Source organism: Glandiceps talaboti, chromosome 13, assembly GCF_964340395.1.
Source record: "Glandiceps talaboti chromosome 13, keGlaTala1.1, whole genome shotgun sequence".
Lineage (NCBI taxonomy): Eukaryota > Metazoa > Hemichordata > Enteropneusta > Spengelidae > Glandiceps > Glandiceps talaboti.
In genome coordinates, this window is record NC_135561.1 from 3,848,228 (window position 1) to 3,870,311 (window position 22,084).

General features: G+C 35.3%; 1 protein-coding gene across 1 annotated transcript in view; it reads right to left on the reverse strand.

Annotated features, from left to right (window-relative positions):
• Window positions 1-3,102: 3,102 nt before the first annotated feature.
• LOC144444921 (G-protein coupled receptor GRL101-like) overlaps window positions 3,103-22,084 on the reverse strand; it is a gene marked incomplete at its 5' end in the record, with an annotated part of 30,860 nt that continues 11,878 nt past the window's right edge. Inside the window, 26 exons of the mRNA XM_078134471.1 lie at window positions 3,103-3,222; window positions 3,679-3,737; window positions 4,875-5,043; window positions 5,594-5,777; window positions 6,135-6,376; window positions 6,706-7,007; window positions 7,358-7,529; window positions 8,171-8,827; window positions 9,322-9,520; window positions 9,796-9,867; window positions 10,529-10,600; window positions 10,957-11,028; window positions 11,731-11,802; window positions 12,330-12,401; window positions 12,787-12,858; window positions 13,724-13,804; window positions 14,651-14,765; window positions 15,175-15,291; window positions 15,657-15,794; window positions 16,142-16,261; window positions 16,988-17,110; window positions 17,418-17,579; window positions 18,855-18,977; window positions 19,707-19,820; window positions 20,515-20,613; window positions 21,250-21,375. Coding sequence (XP_077990597.1) covers window positions 3,103-3,222; window positions 3,679-3,737; window positions 4,875-5,043; window positions 5,594-5,777; window positions 6,135-6,376; window positions 6,706-7,007; window positions 7,358-7,529; window positions 8,171-8,827; window positions 9,322-9,520; window positions 9,796-9,867; window positions 10,529-10,600; window positions 10,957-11,028; window positions 11,731-11,802; window positions 12,330-12,401; window positions 12,787-12,858; window positions 13,724-13,804; window positions 14,651-14,765; window positions 15,175-15,291; window positions 15,657-15,794; window positions 16,142-16,261; window positions 16,988-17,110; window positions 17,418-17,579; window positions 18,855-18,977; window positions 19,707-19,820; window positions 20,515-20,613; window positions 21,250-21,375 — 3,854 coding nt within the window. The remainder of the gene's footprint in view (window positions 3,223-3,678; window positions 3,738-4,874; window positions 5,044-5,593; window positions 5,778-6,134; window positions 6,377-6,705; window positions 7,008-7,357; window positions 7,530-8,170; window positions 8,828-9,321; window positions 9,521-9,795; window positions 9,868-10,528; window positions 10,601-10,956; window positions 11,029-11,730; window positions 11,803-12,329; window positions 12,402-12,786; window positions 12,859-13,723; window positions 13,805-14,650; window positions 14,766-15,174; window positions 15,292-15,656; window positions 15,795-16,141; window positions 16,262-16,987; window positions 17,111-17,417; window positions 17,580-18,854; window positions 18,978-19,706; window positions 19,821-20,514; window positions 20,614-21,249; window positions 21,376-22,084) is intronic.

Genomic DNA, 22,084 nt, shown 5'->3' on the forward strand with positions numbered 1-22,084 from the left:
AAGGTAAAATTATGCTATTTCACTTGACAATTATTTCCGACTCTTGAATAAATTTGGATATTTTGACTTTCAAAAGGTAAAACGGAGAGAATGTACACCTATTTCCGTCTATATTTTCTTGCCTTAGTATCTTTAATCAATTTCAAATTCCATTTCATAGAAACAAGGACTTTTTAAGATTGTAAGTTGAATTTATAAATTATACAATACACTCTGCATATTATGTTCGTACGCTTCACATACAATTAGTCATTTACTCCTAAGTATTTTAACTGACGAGTATCTTGTCTTAGGGTCAAAGTAATTTCTCCAAAAAAAATAAAAATAATAATAATAATAATAATAATAAACAAACAAACAAACAATAAATGAATGAATGAATGAATAAATAAATAAATAAATAAAAAATAAATAAAAGTCAATCAATCAATCAATCAAATAAAAAAATGAAATTCCGACCTATCTTTCTACTCCATATTCCGAAGTTTCATGCTCCCAGAAACGAGCATTGAAAAAACTGCGTATGGTATATTGTGAACGGAGTATTGACAGTGGATTTGTTTTAGTTGTTAGCTTTCTTTTACTTCAAATTTAGTTATATATTAGTCTAGAGTGCGAGAGAGAGACAGACATATGTTAAAGACAGACAGACAGACAGACAGACAGACAGACAGACAGACAGACAGACAGACAGACAGACAGACAGACAGACAGACAGACAGACAAGCAAATAAACATACTTAGATAGAGGAGGCAGCGGGGAGGGAAACGACACAGAGACTGGGCACTGCGAGCGAGAAGGACAAAGATAGGGAAATAGAGAAACAAGTCAGACACATGTAGACAGAGACATCTGTATATGTTATTGTCATGAGTTTACAGGTGACCGTTCACTAAGTCCAGACATATCGTGCCACTTTCAGGATGGTATCAAAATCAATCCCATTCATCCCACTGTAAGTGCATTTTCCGGTGGGTGGTGGGGTGGGGTGTATTTTTATCAGCTCGAAAAGATACTAGTAACCGATTTACATAGTCAAAATAGTCACCAACTGCTCGTGACATAGTGACTAAATGTCTACTATGGATGGACCTATATGGATCACAGATTGTGAGTTTGAATCCCATTCGGGAGTGTGTATATAAAGTCAACACAGCGCGCATTACTATGGTGACCGACGAGTATCTTATCTCTTTAATTCTTTATTAAAAATAAAAATAACATTCCGACCTACCTAACCTATTTCCTGGTCATGTTATCGGAAACAAACATTTTTTTAATTTTGCTTCAACAGTCTCAACGTTGTTACTTAGCAAGCCTATAGCAGTTGTATTATCAGTAGTGAAACTTTTCACTGTCACCATATTATACAAGGGACTATTATCAAATGTACAAATACTATCTTCGAAATGTTATATTATCATGGATGTATCAAAGAAGTCAGCATTGGTAGAATAGGTGAACGATCCCTGTAATTTAGTGTTGCCGTAAAAGGGGACAGCGGTTGGCGAGAATTGCCGAGAGAGTGTCCCTTTTATTCCTTTTGAGAGCTTAAAGGGATAAACATATTCACCGTAATACTCACTATGTTCTATAAGTTAGAACACACATTTGATGGCACACAGAGATGTCGACAGACCAATATATGATTAGTACTTTATCTCCATAGCAATAACATGATTCTTTATTTTGCTTTTTGTAGCTTTCGTTTTAAAAAAATCCAATCAATGAATGATAAAAACAAACAAGTATCACTCATAAAACGATGATGACTATACTTGAAGAATTTTATGCATTTTGAATACAGTACACCCCCCAGCAATCAAATAACATTGTGAAAAGAAGTCAGTACACGATCCAAATATCACAGCGTCCTCATCGGGCGTAATATAATAAAGAGTATCTTTTGTTTTTAGAATTCGACTGTTCTATTGAGATTTACCACTAGTGAAATGAAACTGTAATTTAAAGACTATTTATTACTGCAAAACCCGACATTCTTCGGAGAGAGAGAAATGACAGAAAAAACAGTTAAACTTACATTTGGTAAAATTTAAATTACAAGATATAAAACACTAATCTCTATGTACAACAAATAATGATCAAAGTTTGAGGCAATCGGTGACAGCGAAGACATTGGAAATTCTTAAAATATCGAGATTTAAGAATGTTTTTTCTCAGACCGACTGAACGACTAGGTGGTCTTAAAAGTTACAGTTATTGTTTTCTTCGTTAAAGGGAACACTATTCTAGGAAATAAAAAGAGACATTTTCAAAAACTTTGGCTTCTGGAGAGTTACTTCATGATTTCACATCACATAATTTTCGCTCAGTTGCCAACTTGAATTTTTTTTAACTTTTACTGTTCATTCAGTGATACAACATTGCCTCAAGGGTCTCAACACCATGGATATTTATTGGATGGACACTGAATATTCATTCGAAGGATATAAACTCTTAGGAGTCATGAATATTACTGCGCATTCCAATCTCATTTTATGATCAAATTATGTGTGATGTAATCATGACATAACTCTCCAGAAGCCAAAGTTTATGATAATATCTTTATTTCGTGGAGTGTCGTTCCCCTTTATGGGGTTTTGAATCATAATGATTACCCCCCAACTGTACCTTCATCTAGAGTTCTGTTTTGACAATCGGCTATTTTTTTACAACAGCGCCATCACAGGTCACCATGTGGGCTTGTAACCCTCGTGTAGAAATACCATCACTGATGGATTATAGATAAACTGTGCGTACGAAATCGTAAATAATGTAGTGTAGAAATATTTCTCTTGCTGTATATTTAAAGTCATATATGTTTACGTAAAATGTCACTGGCATTCAAAAAACACAATCTTCAGATAATCTTGCGTTGTCTATAGTAGTAAAGTGGTTGTTACCAACACTGCTAGTAACAATATAAGAAAACACCTCCTTCAACGATGAAGACTAAAATAATTTTGTATATACATATATAATATAAGTATTGCCATACACCTTCTATGAAATAATCCATATTTCATTTACTTATATATAATTTGCTATACATGTAAGTAGTACCAGTCTTTATAAAGATATTTGTGTGTTTAAATTAAATGTCACACATAATAAACGTTGTCAGGGTCGTTCATCAAGGTATTCAATTGACTGAGTATGTCATAGGCTGATGGCGGTTCGTTTACACACTCCGATATACACATACGTAGCACTTCATCAGCCTGTAATGTTGAAAGAAAATACAGCTATACTGAGTCAGGATAACACATATGTCCATATGTCCATGTACATGTAGTAAACTTGCCCACATGTAGTAGTATTTCCACAGATCCTTTGTGATCTGCTAACCCTTCCCACCCTCATCCCTTTCTTACATTAGGTTACATTTATCCCATATATTGGTCAACGTTTCCTCTCGCCAATTTATCTCATTCGTCATGTCTTCTGTTAATCTTCAAAATGCCACTCACACACACACACACGCACACACACACACACACACACACATAAAGACACACATACACACACACGCAAACCAACCAACAAGCAACACACACACACATACACATACATACATACATACATACATACATACATACATACATACATACATACATACATACATACATACATACATACATACAAATCTTCACATAGTTTGAATATCATTAACTCACCCTTAAACCGTTTCTTTGGGAGGTATTTCTATCGGGGAAGAGCGGAGTTTTCTCGTAATCTGCAAATGAAAGTACAAAATAATTGGAGAAAATTACAGTTGTCTTATGCCTGAAAGAACCCGTCCACAACAGCAATATTGACTATTTCAATTTTCTATTAGAAGTATTATAATGATTTTATATCATCATAAAAAAATACAATTCAAATAATAAATAGTCAGATGAACCCTTTTGCCCCCCCCCCCCCAAAAAAAAGCTTACGGTTCCAGTATTTTAGGAAAATTTATTCTAAATTTTAAGAAATTGTCGGTCTATCACTGTAAACGTTGCTATTCTTTTTCTAGGAGGCAGTGCTACAGTTTTGTTTTAAAAAAAAGCCTGCTATTAAAGTGGGCCATAAGGCATAATAATGGCAATTTAAAGCCATGTGAGGGCGTGCTACCTACATATACCGCGACAGTTTCACACCCGTCTTCTTTTGGAATGGCGCAATTTTCGTACCCATCACAATAAACGTTTTGAATTTGATTCCAAATTATGGAATTACAAGTCTTGTCAATAGCAATACAGTGAAGATTGCAGTCAGGCCTAAAAATAATTGTTTGGTTCCGGTTACCCGACTTCACCTAGTTTTTCACTGCTGACCCTAAACCTTTTTTTACGTATTCGAGAAAAAAAATAAAATCGCGAAAATTGTGAAATATCGCGAGAATCAGTGGATGTTGAAACCGACATCAACTTAATAAGACAATAATCAATATATAAAACTGTTCTTCAGATCTGAAATGACTGTAGTACGGTGGCCTCTGTACATCTGATGGGAAGAAACCAATAACACAGAGACTATATGGAAAACAACCTTAACGGAAAACATAATACTAAATGAGACACTCACACATGAAAAAGTTTTTCAAAAATCTACCTACCCCACCTATTTTAAAATTGAGCGTAATCGGAATCACACAATTTTGCTGTTGTTAGGCCTCATACCAAAAAATGTGTGTGTGTGTATGTGTAATCAATTTGTTATGCATTTTGGCAGATATCAAAGGTGAAAGATACACACCACTTTATATTGCCTGGAGGAAATGACTCGTCAACTGTTTTGAAAATTCAAAATGCGACACCGTCTCAAAAATAACAATTCGGGTGATTTTTTAAAGCAACTAATATTAGTTAATAACACTTTAACCAACCGTTGTCTTCCGTGTCCGTCGTCACAAGCACCGATGAGCAAAGGTCATTGAGCATGTGCGCTATGCCCATGACATCATTCATATTGTCCACGTCACAAAGGATATCAAGTGAAAGGTCAACTGCTTTTGAAAAATCAAACAATATTGGTTTCACTTTCCTTGTTGATTCCTGTAGAAGATGAATAAAACACCTTCTTAGGCTAAAGATAAACATTTGTATGCACCTACTGAAGATCTTCTCCTAGTGAAAGTTGTTACCACTCTTAACATCCAACTGTAGCGTTTTTCCTGCTTGCCAAAAAGTGGCACAATCGTTTATAGCATCCATATTAAGCGTAAAATAACACTGGTTTAATTATAAGACTAGCATGTGGTCTTTCCAACTGCAGTATATATGTATGTTAATAATGTTGTCAGCGAACAAGCAGCAAACTAATTACGGTGGTGTAATGAGAGCCCACAGCCATAGCTTTCAGTGAGGCAGACATCTTATGACATTTATGTTTACTCTCTAGTTAGTATTTTATGACTAACTTGTGATTTGTACTGGTAACATTGTTTGCAGCTTGAGACACCACACATCACTGGGCTGATAATTACATGTAAAAGCAAATGTAACTGTATACTTTTACAATTTATATGGATGTTATAATTGTTAGAAACGAGTATAACACTAAACTAACGACCATACAAACATTGTTAATGATGACCTAACTTACCTGTTCTAAGCTGTGTATGAGAACTGTAGAGGTTGAAAGGTTGTTGTAAACGATTTTATGTTTTCGTAAATGATCAAGGGCTTTAGCTATGTGGATTATAATATGAGTAAGTTCTCGTGTGTCTATTCTGTCTTGAGCAAATGATTTAAGTGTTACACCATCCACATACTCAAAACACAAACACCTGGAAAGGAGTAATAAGAAAACGTTAGATATCAAAATATGTATATATCGTATGACTGTATACATATTGTATGCTGTCGAGCATTTCAGCATCCTTAGGGACCATCGCACAATGTCGCAAAAGCTCAACAAACCAACATCGTTCGTTTAGGTCAAACCCCTCCCCTTCCCTCCTAAACGAACGCTCACAAGTGCGACATCAACGATTTATATATGTGTAGTGGTCACATACATACATACATACATACATACATACATACATACATACATACATACATACATACATACATACATACATACATACATACATGCATACATAGTCACAAACACAAACTAAATAAACAACTTATTTCCATACCATCTTACGTCATCACTAAGTGGGTCAGTCATTGTATACCACTGGAAAATGTCCGACTTAGCACCACTCCATAACATTTTAAGAACGTTGTCATGCGCTGTTTCCTTCCCACTTATTTTCTTGAAAATTTCTCTGAGTCTGGTGAAGTGTTTTTCTTTGGCGTCAGAAAAACAGACAAGGAATCCCACCATCATTGGACCAATAGTTTGATCTTCTGGTTTAAACTCAACTTTGAACTTACTCTGTGGAAAAAGGTCAAATTTCGTCATTAGCGATCCCTTTCTTCAAATTCTTTTTAGAATGATGAAGTATTTTCTTGAGTATTTGGAGTAATAGTTTTTTAAAGTGTTCTTTATTATTGCAATGTACTGTCCTTTGCTTCCATCGTTGTATCTGAGTTATGTATTTATTTATTGTAACATATATATGAACGTTGTGGTGTCTAAAGACGATTTTCTGTGATGATAACAATAAAGTTTTCAAATTGTTAGAATATTGGAAATTCGAAACGGTTAATGCGAAGAATTTCGATTCCCCGTTATTTCTTCAAAGTTTTAATCATTTTACACACCTCTGCTACTTTGTCGACGATTTTGATATCCTTTGGTGTCCTCTGCAAAACCTTTCTTGCCCAGTCAATTGAATCAGTCGCAAATGTGACACTCTTTCCACTGTCGCATCTTTCTCGTGTACTTGGATCACTTCCGGTGTGTTTCTCGTGGTAACCAATAAGATCAACTCCTCCGTTATGGCTACTGGAAAGCGAGCGTAGTCTGATTGCTACTGTTGAGTTGCTGGAGCCGACAGACGCACATCGATCGGTACGGTCAATGCCAGTGTAGGAAAATGAAGACCTAGCCTGCGATTCTGATACTAAAATATCGAGACATATGAATAATTATAAATAAAGATAGTAGACATGGAGCGACCTACGTTCGGTGGCAGACACTTTCTTGAAGTTCAATGGAAGTCAGAAGTACATGCATAGACTGTAATGCAAAGATAACGTATGATCTCATCCAAGTCAAAATAAGAAAGATTTTTACGGTGGTGTTGGAGAAAAGCAATAAGCCTACAACAACCCTGTTAATATATATGGTAATAAAACAAAGTCAATGTTCTTAGAACAAGTAGAAGATTCTTTGAAGCCACATGACATGGAAACGTTGTTGTCATCGTTACCGGTAGCTATGATGTTTAGTTCAATATCAAAGAACACTCACTTGTGAAACTGCTGGTTCGTCCATCAGCACGCCATCGTGATCGGAATGATTCGCCAATTGAGTCTGCCATTTTCCTTGTCCTTTTCAAAAACGTTGGCGTTGATAATGTATAAAGAATAGGGTTGAGGGCGGAATTCAGAGGCAAAACAAAGACAGCAACCCAAGCATATACCTATCAAGAGATATTTTGGAAAAAATTAAATTCAGCTTGTCAGCCCCCCCCCCCTTTTTTAAAGGGGTATTCTATGAAGATGTTTATTCAAAATCAGATAAAGTGTTGATGATTTGATATCGGACTTAAGGATGTAAAATATGTTATATATAACTATATCTCTCCTTTCCGTCAACATCGATTTATCTCTTCAAAGTAATCCAAAATTAATACTAAGAGACCAGTAAATAACTTGTAATTCACACTAGTGTATGGACTCATTCGAAAAAAGGGAGACAGTAAGTAAACTAATCTGCTTAGCCTGAATGTTCACTCTTCGAGTTTTTTTTCCATTTTATCATTTTGAGAGTAACTCCGTCCCCAACAAATGTACCATTGCTTATATGTCTATCCGTGGTGTTGTCTGATTTGCTGTGTCTGTATGTCTATCCATGGTTTAGGTGCTTATATGTTACTGTATTTGCTGTGGATTCAGAAATGCATTTCCAATGTTACCTTGGATTAATACGGATTATTATTATTATTATTACATATGTTAGATACCCAATTAATTATTTACATATGGCTTCATGTGGGACGCCAAGTCTTACGGGTTAGTTGACAATAATACCAGTAATAGAAAGATGTAGTGTTTACTATACCTGTGGAGGAATGACAGCGCCTCCTAGTGATGCAACACCAAGAAGGATTATTGGAACCCAACAGAAGAAATCGGTCATGACGATAAGGGTGATTCGTTTAGCCATCGCACTTTCTGTTTTTAAGTCTCTGTTGCGAACAGCTTGTTGAGTTTTGCTTGCAACGATGAACATAGCCACGTATGACAGTAATATAATCAAGAAGTTTATAAAGTTGACGAGAAAGAAAATAAAAACCGAGTACTGCCACCCATCGGGTTTATCTGGGGTAATATGAAATGCCAAACACACACCAGAACGACCGTAGTAGTTTCCGAAGTAGTTGATCCCAAATAGGGGTAGACCAGAGATAAGAAAAACTGTCGTCCATAGCACCGCCATCAAGCGACAAGCGCCCTGGAACTCCAGTCGTTTGAAGCGGAACGGAAAGACGATACAAATAAGTCTGTCAACAGTTATTACAGTCAAAGTAAAGACTGACAATTCGCTGGAGAATGTAGACAGGAAACCCGCTATTCTGCAGAATGTGCTGTCCCGCCACAGTTTTTCATAAATAAAGTAATGACCTCTGTAATAAGCATCGGCTGCCGCTATGATCATCAGATACATACCCATACACATGTCTCCAACAGCAAGATTTGTAATGAGAAAGGAATGAACCTATACGGGAGTGAGAGAGAGAGAGAGAGAGAGAGAGAGAGAGAGAGAGAGAGAGAGAGAGAGAGAGAGAGAGAGAGAGAGAGAGAGAGAGAGAGAGAGAGAGAGAGAGAGAGAGAGAGAGAGAGAGAGAGAGAGAGAGGGGGGGGAGGGAGGGAGGGAGAGAGAGAGAGAGAGAGTATTATAATGAAATTTTGAAAGGGCAGAGTTTAATTTATCTGCAAAATGTGTTGAGTTCATGTCAAACCTTATGATCAGCAGCTACGTACACTCTTAGAATCACTGTCGTGAACTGAGCAGGATAAAACGTATCACAGTTCATTTTAACAGTCCACTAGTATTCATGGCAAATCGTTCAATTTAACCACTTGAGCATTCTGTACTTTAGTAGTCCCATAGGGCCCGATAACATAAATTCTCGCGAGGTTTTGTGTAACTGTTCTAGTACATAACACTTGAATGAGAAAAAAATAAAGCGTATATTAAGAGACATTTACCTTGTTATCTCTTCGATCCCGTAGACGCCACATAACAACAACCAAATTACCAATTAGTGATGTTCCACCTAGTACCCATATGAATGTTCTCAGAACGAGGTTCGACATAAGGTCCTCACACGATGAGAATTCGTCTGGAGTTGGGTAACAATGGGGAACAAACTTTGCTAAACAACAAAACCGATATTCGTCTGTGAATCTGTGGAATGGAAAATGTATCAGTACAAATTAATCTCCAAGAAAGTTAATTCAAATAAAAAGAACACAACGCTCAAAATTGTGTATGTCTGACGAATAAATATGGATTGTGAAGACGCAAGTGAAAATAATATTGAAATGTGCTGTAAATAGCTTGAAAGTGGATTTGCTGTAAAACTAATCTGCAGGGTTAAGATCGATTCAAGTATCACGGAATACGAATTACCAAACCAATTAAACTAACAACTATAAAAATAATTACAAGAACAAACTTACATTTCGTCAAGTTTAATCAAACCAAAAAATACCTTGCTTTCAACTTCTACAAGCATGTTATGGGACAGATCACTGCAAATAGAATGAGAAATAACTGTGAATACTGTTAAGAAAAAAAAGGCTTTCAAAGGCACTCTGCTGTTGTTAGCGATTATGTTGTTTGTTTGTTTGTTTGTTTGTCTGTCTTCCTGTTGTTTGAACTTTCTAGTCCGTTTGAACTGGTCAATCAATTCCATACCAAAAACTTTTGATTGGAGCCTACAGACGAACATCGATCGGTACGGTCAATGAAGACATAGCCTGCTATTCTGATACTAATATACTATACAGTTATTGGCTGGCTATGAAGGCACTAGCAGACATCAATTACTACAAAGGTCTTTTTTCTGGTGCTGAAAGCTGAGGGAAATGTTGTTACATAATATTTCGAGGGGTAATATGACGTCTACTTGTGCCTGAATATGGCAATAAGTGTTTTATAACACATCTCATTCCAAGACACATACTCTTTCCACGGTCAAAGCAAATTCCCACCAAGACTTTCGTACTACATCAATAATGCCCTAGGGAAAAGATAACGCAACTAGTACCCCTACATGCAAATTTAGATCACCATGAGTCAGTATTCCATACTATGTGATACTATCTTAGCCACTAAAGGCTATATGAACATGATGTGTTATATAAATAAATATGAATATAATGGTGATCATAATAATATTATGATACTTACAGAACTAATAATTTGTACAGACCATTGAAGACACCGTTGTTGACGTATTGAAGTTGATTATGTGACAAATTTCTGTTGACAAATTGAAATTGTAACACAATTATACCAGTAATGGTAATTTTTAACGTTTTGACTAATATTTCGAACACAGTAAAACCAGTGACGTAGACGCGCGTTGTCGTGACGTAGAACGACCAGAGTAACTATTCCATATTTTTTGTTAAACTTGGCTCGTCCATGGTATAAATATAATTATCAATATTGAAAATTCTTCAGGTTATCGATTTGTATTGGTGTCGATAGTGAAGAGTTAATTATCCATTTGCACTTTGGGGATATAGAATGGTCGTCAAAATACTGTAAGAGATAATGATATATACATGGACAGAAGAACTGAATGACCTGTACTGTTTACAATGTCTACTTACAGTGAGTGCAGATTGTACATTCCAGTGAATGCATTCATATGGAGCCATCTAAGTTTCTGTCCGTGAAGATCACTGTTAGATTTGAACAAAGTAAGAAATAAATCAAATAAATTATAAAATACACTTTACTTGTGTTCACGTTTATGTTTGTTGTCGCATACAGGACACTTTGTGATCTGGATTGACGCCAAACCCTGAGGGGTCTCACGCCAAAGGGATTAAGGATAAAGTTAGAAGGTGAGTCAATGACAGAAAGGGGCAGGAGGTAGAGTAGATTTTAAGGATAACATTCTGCGAAATTGGAGGAAACAAACAAACAAAGAACCGAGACGTCGACAACCACTAACATTACAGATTTTGTAGATCACAAACTGCAATCAATTGTATTGAGATATTATTCCTTCGTTAAGCCAAGGAAATACGTGCGACTTAAGGGGTCTTGTCACTAAGAGTCGCTAGACGAGTAGTGACACAATCACTAGGAGTATTTTCTGGCCGAGTGAAGACAAATATTGGGAAATAATATGATTATTTGTCACCAAGCACAATTTATGAAAATTCGAGAAAAATAACGGTGATTTTGAATGTATTGATCAGATTCACATTTTGAGCACCACAGAACGCGTAACATCATGATATGGAATAACCAAGGTATAAATCCCATACTTCTTTGGCTTTTATTTGGCTTGAGTGAGGTATAATGTTGGATACGTCTGTAAGAAGTTGTTTTAGTTAGATAAATGTTCCAAGTATAGCTAAACAAAATATACTCACAGTGTAGTTAACGAGGACAATCCTGTAAATGCATATGGTTCTATTTCCTCCATACCATTACCAAATAAATGTCTGTGTAATTAAACGTAATGAGACACTAAATAATTATAGTAAATAATATCAAATATCAATCAAGGCGTCATTTCTTATCCATTAACTATGTGCGGGGTCTAATAAAAGCACGCCCGTAAGTTTAATACGACAAGAGTTTTAATTTTGATGAAAAAAAGTTAAACCCTCTAAAAGTTTGTATATGTGGTGCTGTATGATTTCATGAGAAGTGTAATGTAAGGTACTGTAGTTTAACCATTCTGAAGCTAATCGTCTTGCAATATAACAGCTATTAATCAATCGACCGACCAACCGAGCAAATCACAACAATTTACTCTAATTCCCAAAACGTCCATGTCAAAGTTTTAGACTCTAGATCTAACATACGTGATTTTCTTCATTTTGTTAAAATATCATTGAACACAAGTACTTACTTACTTTGTCCCTAAATAAAACCGCTTTATTGACAACTGTTGAATTTGGTAGGTGTTTTTTAATGGAGTTGAAAAACCATGTGAAAATATTATTAATTGGTAAACGACACTTACAGAGAACGTAGACTAACCAGTCCATCAAATGAGTCAGTGTGTAACACTCGTATGCCATTGTCTTCTAAGTCCCTAAGTTGAAGAACGGAAGTCATTAGAGGTCAGAGTTGAAATTCTAATTATCATAGCTTACTGTACAAATTGGGAAATTTAGTATGACAGTCAATTGATATAAATATCAGCATTAGTATAATTTTAAAGTAAATCAGAAACAAGGACACATAAAATACATTCCTACAGTCTCTTTGGAGCTAACATAAAAATGTAAGTAAACATATGCATACATACATACATACATACATACATACATACATACATACATACATACACACACATGTGCGCACATGCATGCATGCATGTATTAGCATATTGTATCATAATAATTTATAAACTACAGGACTTAACATCGGAAATATTCTACAGAACAATGACATCATGGTGGTTTTTGCATACTTACAATGTCATTAACCGCCATAACATTGAGAAAGTATGACTCTTCAAGTCTGTTATATTATTGTCTTCTAGACCCCTTAAATTATGACAAGATGAGAACCTGATTATATACATGAATTAAACATACAAAACGTATCGAACACATCAAATATCATTAGAATGCTGTATATTTTACATAATCCTATCGTCTCGTTCACCTAGTATCACTGAAAGCCCAGGAATCGTGTGAATAATAACTAACTAAATCAATGAATAAATTAAATAAATAAATAAATAAATAAATAAATGAATGAATGAATGAATACAAACAAACAAACAAACAAACAAACAAACAAACAAACAAACAAACAAACAAACAAAATATGAATGATGAAATAAATAATACTATTTTAAACACATGGATAACTATCTACATAATATGTATACGGGCTGTATACTATTGAAATAATATTATACTATCCTGTTTCTATATATAATCATAGTATATATAGGTCCATATACATATACATGTACTGTATACTATATATACATATATATATCCATGTGTTTAAAATGGTATTTTCATTTACTCAAGCAATTAGTTTGTTTGTGCATGTTTATTTGTTGATTTGTAACACGGCTCCTGTGCTCCCTGTGCCAAGATAAGCAAAATTTCATTTCATTAATAGCCTAGTGCCCAACTTAGGTAATAATTTACCAATTTACATTTTGATAGACAATGCAAACGACAATAAGTTTATTAAACAGAATACAAAATCGGATGGGTCGTATAATAACAAAATGTGTCTGCAGTATAGTAGAGTTACTCATTTGTCACACATACATTGTTTCATTTGTGACTTTCTGCTAAATGTGTACAAGAATTGTGATAATCTGTTAATGCAGATCTTGTCATTGAAATAGCCTTTATAGTTAACTTACAGATTCTTAACAATACTTACAAATATATCAATCTACTGAGGCTGACAAATGTTTCATTTCCAAGTGTAGGATTATTGCCGAAACGATTGTGACCCAGTTTCCTAATGGGATACAACAAGATTTACCTGTTAAATAACAAAAAATCATTTCATATTTTATGGTTTACTACCATCTTTAAATTTCTGTTAGTTGGGTTATGCACTGAATTGGAAGCTTCGTCGTTGTAATATCTATTCCTCATAATTTCAGAAGTATGGTATATCGTCAGCCATTTTTTAATTTTTTTGTTTATGACCGAGAACAAATCCCTTTGAAAGGTGCGCTTTACCATGGCCAAGAAACTGTTAGATAGAAAGGAGTTCGTTCAATACTAGCTCAGTATGGCATGTATAGACTCCACGCGGCATATATCTTTACAGTAATACTATTAATAAATCTATATGTATAGTTTTCATAAAGGAGAAAAGTAGCCACGAGATGGCTACTGAATGTTGTAACAATAAAGTATATGTGTGGACGATAATATTGTGTAATGTGCCACTTATTAATATCAATAGCGATTGGAAGATCTTGAAACCACATGGAGTAAAAGATACTCCCATCAAACTATATGTAGAGTAATATAAAATAAACGTGGCTCGTAGATATTCTATGAATTTCCAAAGGACTTGATTAAATTTGATTTTCAATGGTGTTGTGCAGTAGTAACATCACACACCTTTGGGGGGGGGGGGAGATTCTCATGCTAAGGGGCTTGCCTTAATTCTGAAACGTGTTAGAATTCTATCTCATTAACCAAGCCTTGTTATCAACCATTCGACCATCGACGTCCCTGTCCGACTTGCCAAGACGTCATTTCGTGCAAAGCGAGTTTGTGCGAATGAAATCTTTCTTGAGTTCTTCTCTTTCACATAACGATCATTGCAAGAAAATACGTATTTACTTACAACTTAACATATCCCGGTTCAATATAATCAGATAATGCTCGCATGCCTGTCTTCTCACAATTCATTTCGATGTCCATACAAGTACAGTTGTCATTCGGAGGAGAGCAGACATGAACTGAAACAAAACACATAAACAAATAACCTAACACAATTATAACATTAGATTCATTTATTTTAGCGCAACTCTTTGACCACACACAGACACAGAGTGATAGACAGAATGAGAGACACAGAGACAGAAATATTTTAACTGAGAGAGAGAGAGAGAGAGAGAGAGAGAGAGAGAGAGAGAGAGAGAGAGAGAGAGAGAGAGAGAGAGAGAGAGAGAGAGAGTACACAGGAAAAATTGTGAGATAGACAGGTCTCAGCGCGAATGAGGCTCAGAAAGAGTGAGTCAGAGAAACAGATAGAATGAGACGGAGAGAGGGACAGAGACAGTGAGAAAGAAAGGTGTACAATCCCATGACCTGATTTGATTTGAGAGGCGAGGGAAACAATTATGCGAATTATAAAGATGGTCTTACCGCACCCTTCTTCATCTGTGAACACAGGACATTCCAAGTAGCCATTGCACACCAAACTTTGTGAAACACAATGACCATTTCGACACTTTAAATCTTCTTCTGAACATTCAGCATGATCTGGACAGACGGAAACACCAATAGTGGTAAAATAACGACAAGAATGGCGATTTGCTACCCAAACTACACTGTACAAAAACTGAAATGGTGGGGAGAGTAACGATTTGCTATCCAAACTGCAAAGTACAATATGAAATGGCTGGAAGAGTGGTGATTTGCTATCCAAACTACACTGTACAATAATCAACCCAACTAAAACGATGAACGGCTTGAAATTGCAATCAATTATTAACTGTTGGTATTTATAATAAATAGCCTTCATAAATTTAGCACTACCTTAAAAGAACAACCACCAGGTATGTAAATATATATGGAAACTGTTTTATGTAGTAACGAACAGAAAAATAAATTTGCATTAAACTTACTGCAATTAATAAGGTGTGTTCCGTCTTTACATCCTAAGTGTATATCGCCCTCATCCAGAAAACAACGTCTTTCAAGTGGAACGCACTGACCATTTTGACACTGGAATTCCTTTTCCGTACAATTTCTTATTATATGGTCTAAAGAAAATATATATTGACTTTTGAGAGTAAGGTGGTCCGTCATTGACATTAATGTTGAACAGCATCTTTGAACTTTGTGGTTTGATCTCGACCAGGAAAATGCTTGTTACATGTGAATTACTTGAGCATCGGCAAAAGATGGAAAGTGGCATTATCATAAAGTTGAAATGGTCACAATGTCGGTAGTTATGATTATTGTTAACGTAGTTGCTAGTGTTTGCTACAGCTGCCATTTAGAATTGCTTTAAGTTGTAGAATTACACTAGTTACAAACTAATACAAGAACTATTTTTCATTCTAAAGGTTAACAGTACATGTAAAGTGTGAGTAATGAGACTTCTTACCACAATTTTCTTCGTCCGAATTATCCGAACAATCACTGGCAAAGTCGCACCAGAGATCTTTCTTAACACACTGACCACTTCGGTTACACCTCAACGTATCATCTGAACACTCATGCTGTTCTAAAAAGTAATTTAAATTAAATGTGCATACAAAGTGGGGAATGTTACGGATAAAGTATGGTTAGTTTGAAGTTTAATTTGAAAAATAGTCAGACACCATTATTTGATATTGTACAACACACTATCATAGTGAATGAAAAATTCCACAAAATAATTCAAAATCCAAATGAAGAATAACTTACTTTCCATTATCACAAAAGAAGACAAAATCATCACTTTCCCTTTCCCTGTATCGAAATTACTTCATAATGACAACCAATTGACTGTTTTGCTGTTTTGTTGTATGCAAAAGAAGACATCTCTTTTTAGACGTTTACAAAGCCAATTAATTAATTCAGAAACACATAATTTCTTTTTTCTTCATAATTTATGTGCGCCTTTTAGAAATTGTATTTTCTTATACAATAATTTGTTTTGATTGAAATCCGTATACTCAAACCGGTTTTTTCATAACCATTCCATTGCGATGAAAAATTGCGAAGGTCGCAAAATATACTGACGTGCATATGCTGATTATATCATCTGATATTTTTACCAGGTTTGCTTGGAATCAGCCGATGCATGTCGGAGATAAATGACTGGCGATAACGGACGGCCGGACGCACGAACGGACACATCGACGGGGCCACGCATAATAGCCCCCTCCGGCTTTCGCCACACATAATAGCCCCCCCCCCCCGGGTTTCGTCCATTGAGAGGACTAACAAGAGTTTTAAAATGGCTTACCACATTTCCTTTCATCAGATTTATCAGCACAGTCGTTTCTAGTATCACAACGTTGATATAATGGAATGCACTGAGGCAAACCTGTGTTACATTGAAACTCATCCTCCTCGCAGAGTCCATGGTCTGTTGACGATATCACATCAAATTGTCAAGTTTGGTATATCGATCATTATTTATCTTTAAAATCACCTTAACTTGAATAGAATCAGCTAGACTATGAATTTACCTATTCAAACTTTCCAAAATAGTACGTTTAAGAAGTGATGCGTCATATGGGTCTTAGCACACATGAGTATTCGTTCAATGCACACTGAATATATATGACTCCATCCCAAGAGCTTACTTCCTTTACATAAATAGTCCTTTTTTATGAAAATACCTTTATTTCGTGGAGTGGCGTTCCCCCTTTTACAAATGTAAAACAACTCACCACACTCATCGTTAGCTTCGTCTGAGCCACCTGCACAATCAATACGATGATCGCAGATAGCATGATTCGGAATGCAACGGTTCGGTCCACCATGGATGGCGCAATTTGTATGCGGCATAGAAGGGGTGTTCATCATGTGTTCGGTGCAATTGATGTCATCATCTACCAGTGAAATTGATTGACAAGATATTTTCATATGATTAGGTTATCGAAAGAATAGCACTAGTTTATGTTGTTATACAGTATAAATTTTGTACATAAAAATACAGTTCGTGTATGTATGTATGTATGTATGTATGTATGTATGTATGTATGTATGTATGTATGTATGTATGTATGTATGTATGTATGTATGTATGTATGTATGTGTGTGTGTATGTATGTATGTATGTATTTATTTATTTATTTATTTATTTATTTATTTATCTATTTATTTATTTATTTATTCATTCATTCATTCATTCATTTATTTATTTATTTGTGTGTGTGTGTGTGTGTGTGTGTGTATTTGTGTGTGTATGTGTGTGTGTGGCACATAGACGGCATCATAGCACAGGGTAGGTATCATTATGTAATGTATTTGGTTGATTTAAATTTATTAGGTAATATTTGATACAAGTACACATTAAAAAACCACTGAGGATATCACATAAAAGTATCTGGAAAAAAATTATTTCCAATGTGGTCCTGGTAGGGGAATTCAACATGCCATGGCAACAATGTTATAGAAAATTGTATTACAGTAAAGAGAAGACAACATAGAGTGAGAAAATACACATTGACTAGTCTCAAAATTATAAAAAGAGGAACTAAGATGTTAGAAAAATTATACATTCTTTAGACTCTAGCTTGTTCCACAGAAAGTATTTGACATAGGCTTTCAAAACTATTTTTTGTAAGACATCGTTTCATAATGAGAGTGGGAGACTATTCCAAAGACAAATGCCCGGCTGTGTATACGTATATAAACTCTTATCCATACTGCTGACTCTTGTAATTACAGTTTCACATGACAGTTCACTCGCCCTTGTTCTATAACTGTGCTGATTATGGACCAAATCTATATTGCAATTTAAGTACTCGGGAGAACAACCATGTATGGTGTTAAACATATTATTTAATTAATTTTAATCGCTAAACCCTCAATTCTACTGAAAGCATATCTAAAAGTTTAAATTGATTATATCCAATGTGTGTTGGAGCAGAGTTAATTATGTATCTTATGCTGTTATTTTGCAAAACTTGCCCTTCAACTTATTTGTAAGCCTTTGAACCATGAATAATAGGCATAATCGAAATGACATTGAATAGAAGCTGAGACAAGCAATTTATTTGTTTTTAGATTAAATTTCATGTATTTCCGAATCGGTATAAAAATGTAAGTTTGTTAGCGCATTTGGATAATACTTTAGACAATAAAATATATCTTGAACTTACAACAACCATACTCGTCCATTTCATCCATGCAATCAACAACGCCATCACAGAAGTAATCTTTATGTAGGCACCGTTCGAAATCTATACACCATAGATGATTGCTTAAAGTACACACATCTTCACCTAATGAACACAAACGTATATTGTGATTAGAGTTGAATGACACACTCTTTTGTAAGCGGGATTCCATATTGTTGATGACGGTGTCGAAATCATTGAGTGAAATACAGAGAGAGAGAGAGAGAGAGAGAGAGAGAGAGAGAGAGAGAGAGAGAGAGAGAGAGAGAGAGAGAGAGAGAGAGAGAGAGAGAGAGAGAGAGAGAGAGAGAGAGAGAGAGAGAGAGAGCGTTTTGTTTACAACAAACGAATCAATTTTTTACTATTTCCTTTCTATTGATATTCGAACCTTCCCGACCACTATTATGTACGCACATTGTTTTCCACATTTCCACATATCGATTTTAGTAACCATTGATTTCCCGCCATATTTCGTGACTAGAATTTGCCTTTCTGTATAACTGTAATTAACAAATGCAAAAGTACTTGTTTGTGTTTTTTACAATTAAGATGACTGTTCATGCATACCAAATCACGTACATGTACTGTACATAAGAGTCTTGCTAAATGTATTATAGTAGGATGCTTGAGCTGAGGTATATGCCTTCAATTACAAACTTGAAATAAAATATGTTCAAATATGTTTCAAATATGTTTACACACACACACACACACACACACACACACACACACACACACACACACACACACACAAATCAACAGACTGGCATTTTAAATCCAGAAATATTACACTTGATATGTTGTGCTTTTAACAGATAAAAATGCATTCCATACCACAATATTTCTCGTCTTCACAGCTTCCTGCACAATCACAGTGAAGATCACAACGATAAGCCTGTCTTATGCATTCTCCATTGTCGCATTTAAAATCACCTTCATTGCATTCACCTAAAGTTAGAAGTATAAAGTCATTGACATTAGCATGGAATCTGATCAAATGATCGGCCACAAATTGTAATGGAGGGATATTTGATTAAATGGTTGGCCACACATTGTAATGGACGGATATTTGATGATTGGCCACACATTGTAATGGACGGATATCTGATGAAATGATTGGCCACCTATATGGTAATGGCTAGGTATCTAATGAAATGATTGGCCACACATTGGAATGGATGGATATCTGATCAAATAATTGTAGTGTCAAAAAAGATCACCTATGGAACAAGTGTGTGTGTGTGTGTGTGTGTGTGTGTGTGTGTGTGTGTGTGTGTGTGTGTGTGCGTGTGTCTGTCTGTCTGTCTGTCTGTCTGTCTGTCTGTATGTATGTATGTATGTATGTATGTATGTATGTATGTATGTATGTATGTATGTGTATGTATAGACACACAGACGGACGGATACAGGCAACCATATAGACAGAAATAGAGACAGACAGACAGACAGACAGACAGACAGACAGACAGACAGACAGACTAACAGAGAGATAGATAGATAGATAGATAGATAGATAGATAGATAGATAGATAGATAGATAGATAGATAGATAGATATATAGATGGATTAATGGATGGATGCATAGATAGATAAATATATACATAGATACATAGATACATAACTAGATATATATACTACATACACATGACTTCATCTGCATGGTCTGACTCACAGTGCACTAACCCATCACACCACTGGTGACGATGACTCTTTCGGCCATCGGAACACGTGACAAAATGGTCTGAATAAAACAAAAAATAGGTACTTGATTAGATATTTCAGTGAAACAACCTCTGTGCTTTAACTATTAGTTGTATTACTTTGTCATTGCTACTATGTTTCGGTAAGAGTGTCAAATTCTTCAATAAGTGGCAATGGAATGATAGAACATTACACTTCAGTCATCAGCACGAGATCTGTAAATTTTACAACAGTCTTGATATAAATCTCATACTTATACAAACTACACTGCTGAGTTGTATGTATCTGAACAAAAAATATGGAATTTATTCTTTGGTCGTTCTACATCATAACATCTGCATTTGTTCTGTCTTGCTCAACACTTCAAGACTGGTATTATTTTCTCCATATTGTCATAATTAATGCTTGCGGGAGAATAATTATTTATGAGGTTTGATAAAACAATTCCTTCAAAGTTAATTTTAATTGTCATTTATAAGTCATTCACTCTCTTAAAGTATGATTACGAACTGAAAGTACCACTAACATGTACACATGACGTTACTTTTTTTTGTTAATTTAAAAAAGTGTAACTGTACTACCGACCAATCAGTTTTTAGGTGTCATGATGAGAAACATATAATTACTAAGTAAGTAAGTAAGTACAGGCGCCCTTAGCTGAATTACATCGTATTACCGTCTGTACATTCAATTTCATCTGATCCATCTCCACAGTCCCGTACGCCATCACATACCGCATAACTCGACACACATTGTTTATTATGACATTGGTATTCACCAAACGGATAACATTTCCGATGGTCTGTAATATAAAAATGAAGTTGTTTACAACCTGGAACAGTCGATTTTTCTTGTTCTTAAAACGAAAATTGTAACCTGAAAACATGAATCAAAACGTCGTCTGACCTGACAAAAGCTTTACCAACATTGCTACATTTTATCGTCTGGTCAGACAAAAGTCTTACCAACATTGCTACATTTTATCGTCTGGTCAGACAAAAGTCTTACCAACATTGCTACATTTTATCGTCTGGTCAGACAAAAGTCTTACCAACATTGCTACATTTTATCGTCTGGTCAGACAAAAAATCTAATTACTATTTCCACATGTTACCGTCTAGCATGACAAGAATTGAAATACAATAGTTACATTTTCTACTATTTACTTTCTCAAATATATCAGAATAAACATGCCAAAATTATGTTTACAGTTATGTGTTGTCCTACATTTAACTGATAATGATGACTTGCCTTTGGCGCAAAGAAAGTTTAGCCATGTTGGCTGAGATGTATTGCCTGGCGCATCATACAGCTCAACCACCTTGGCTGCACTTTTCTTTGCCCATACAATTAAAGAAGCAATGTTGGTAAGATTTTTGACGCGCAAGACGATAAGACGTAGCAATGCTTGTTAGATTTTTGTCCCGTAAGACAAATTTTTGTTGCAGGATTCCTTGTTTCCTTTCTAATTTTGATGTCCTTTCTTGCAGGTTTCCTTGTTTCCTTTCTAA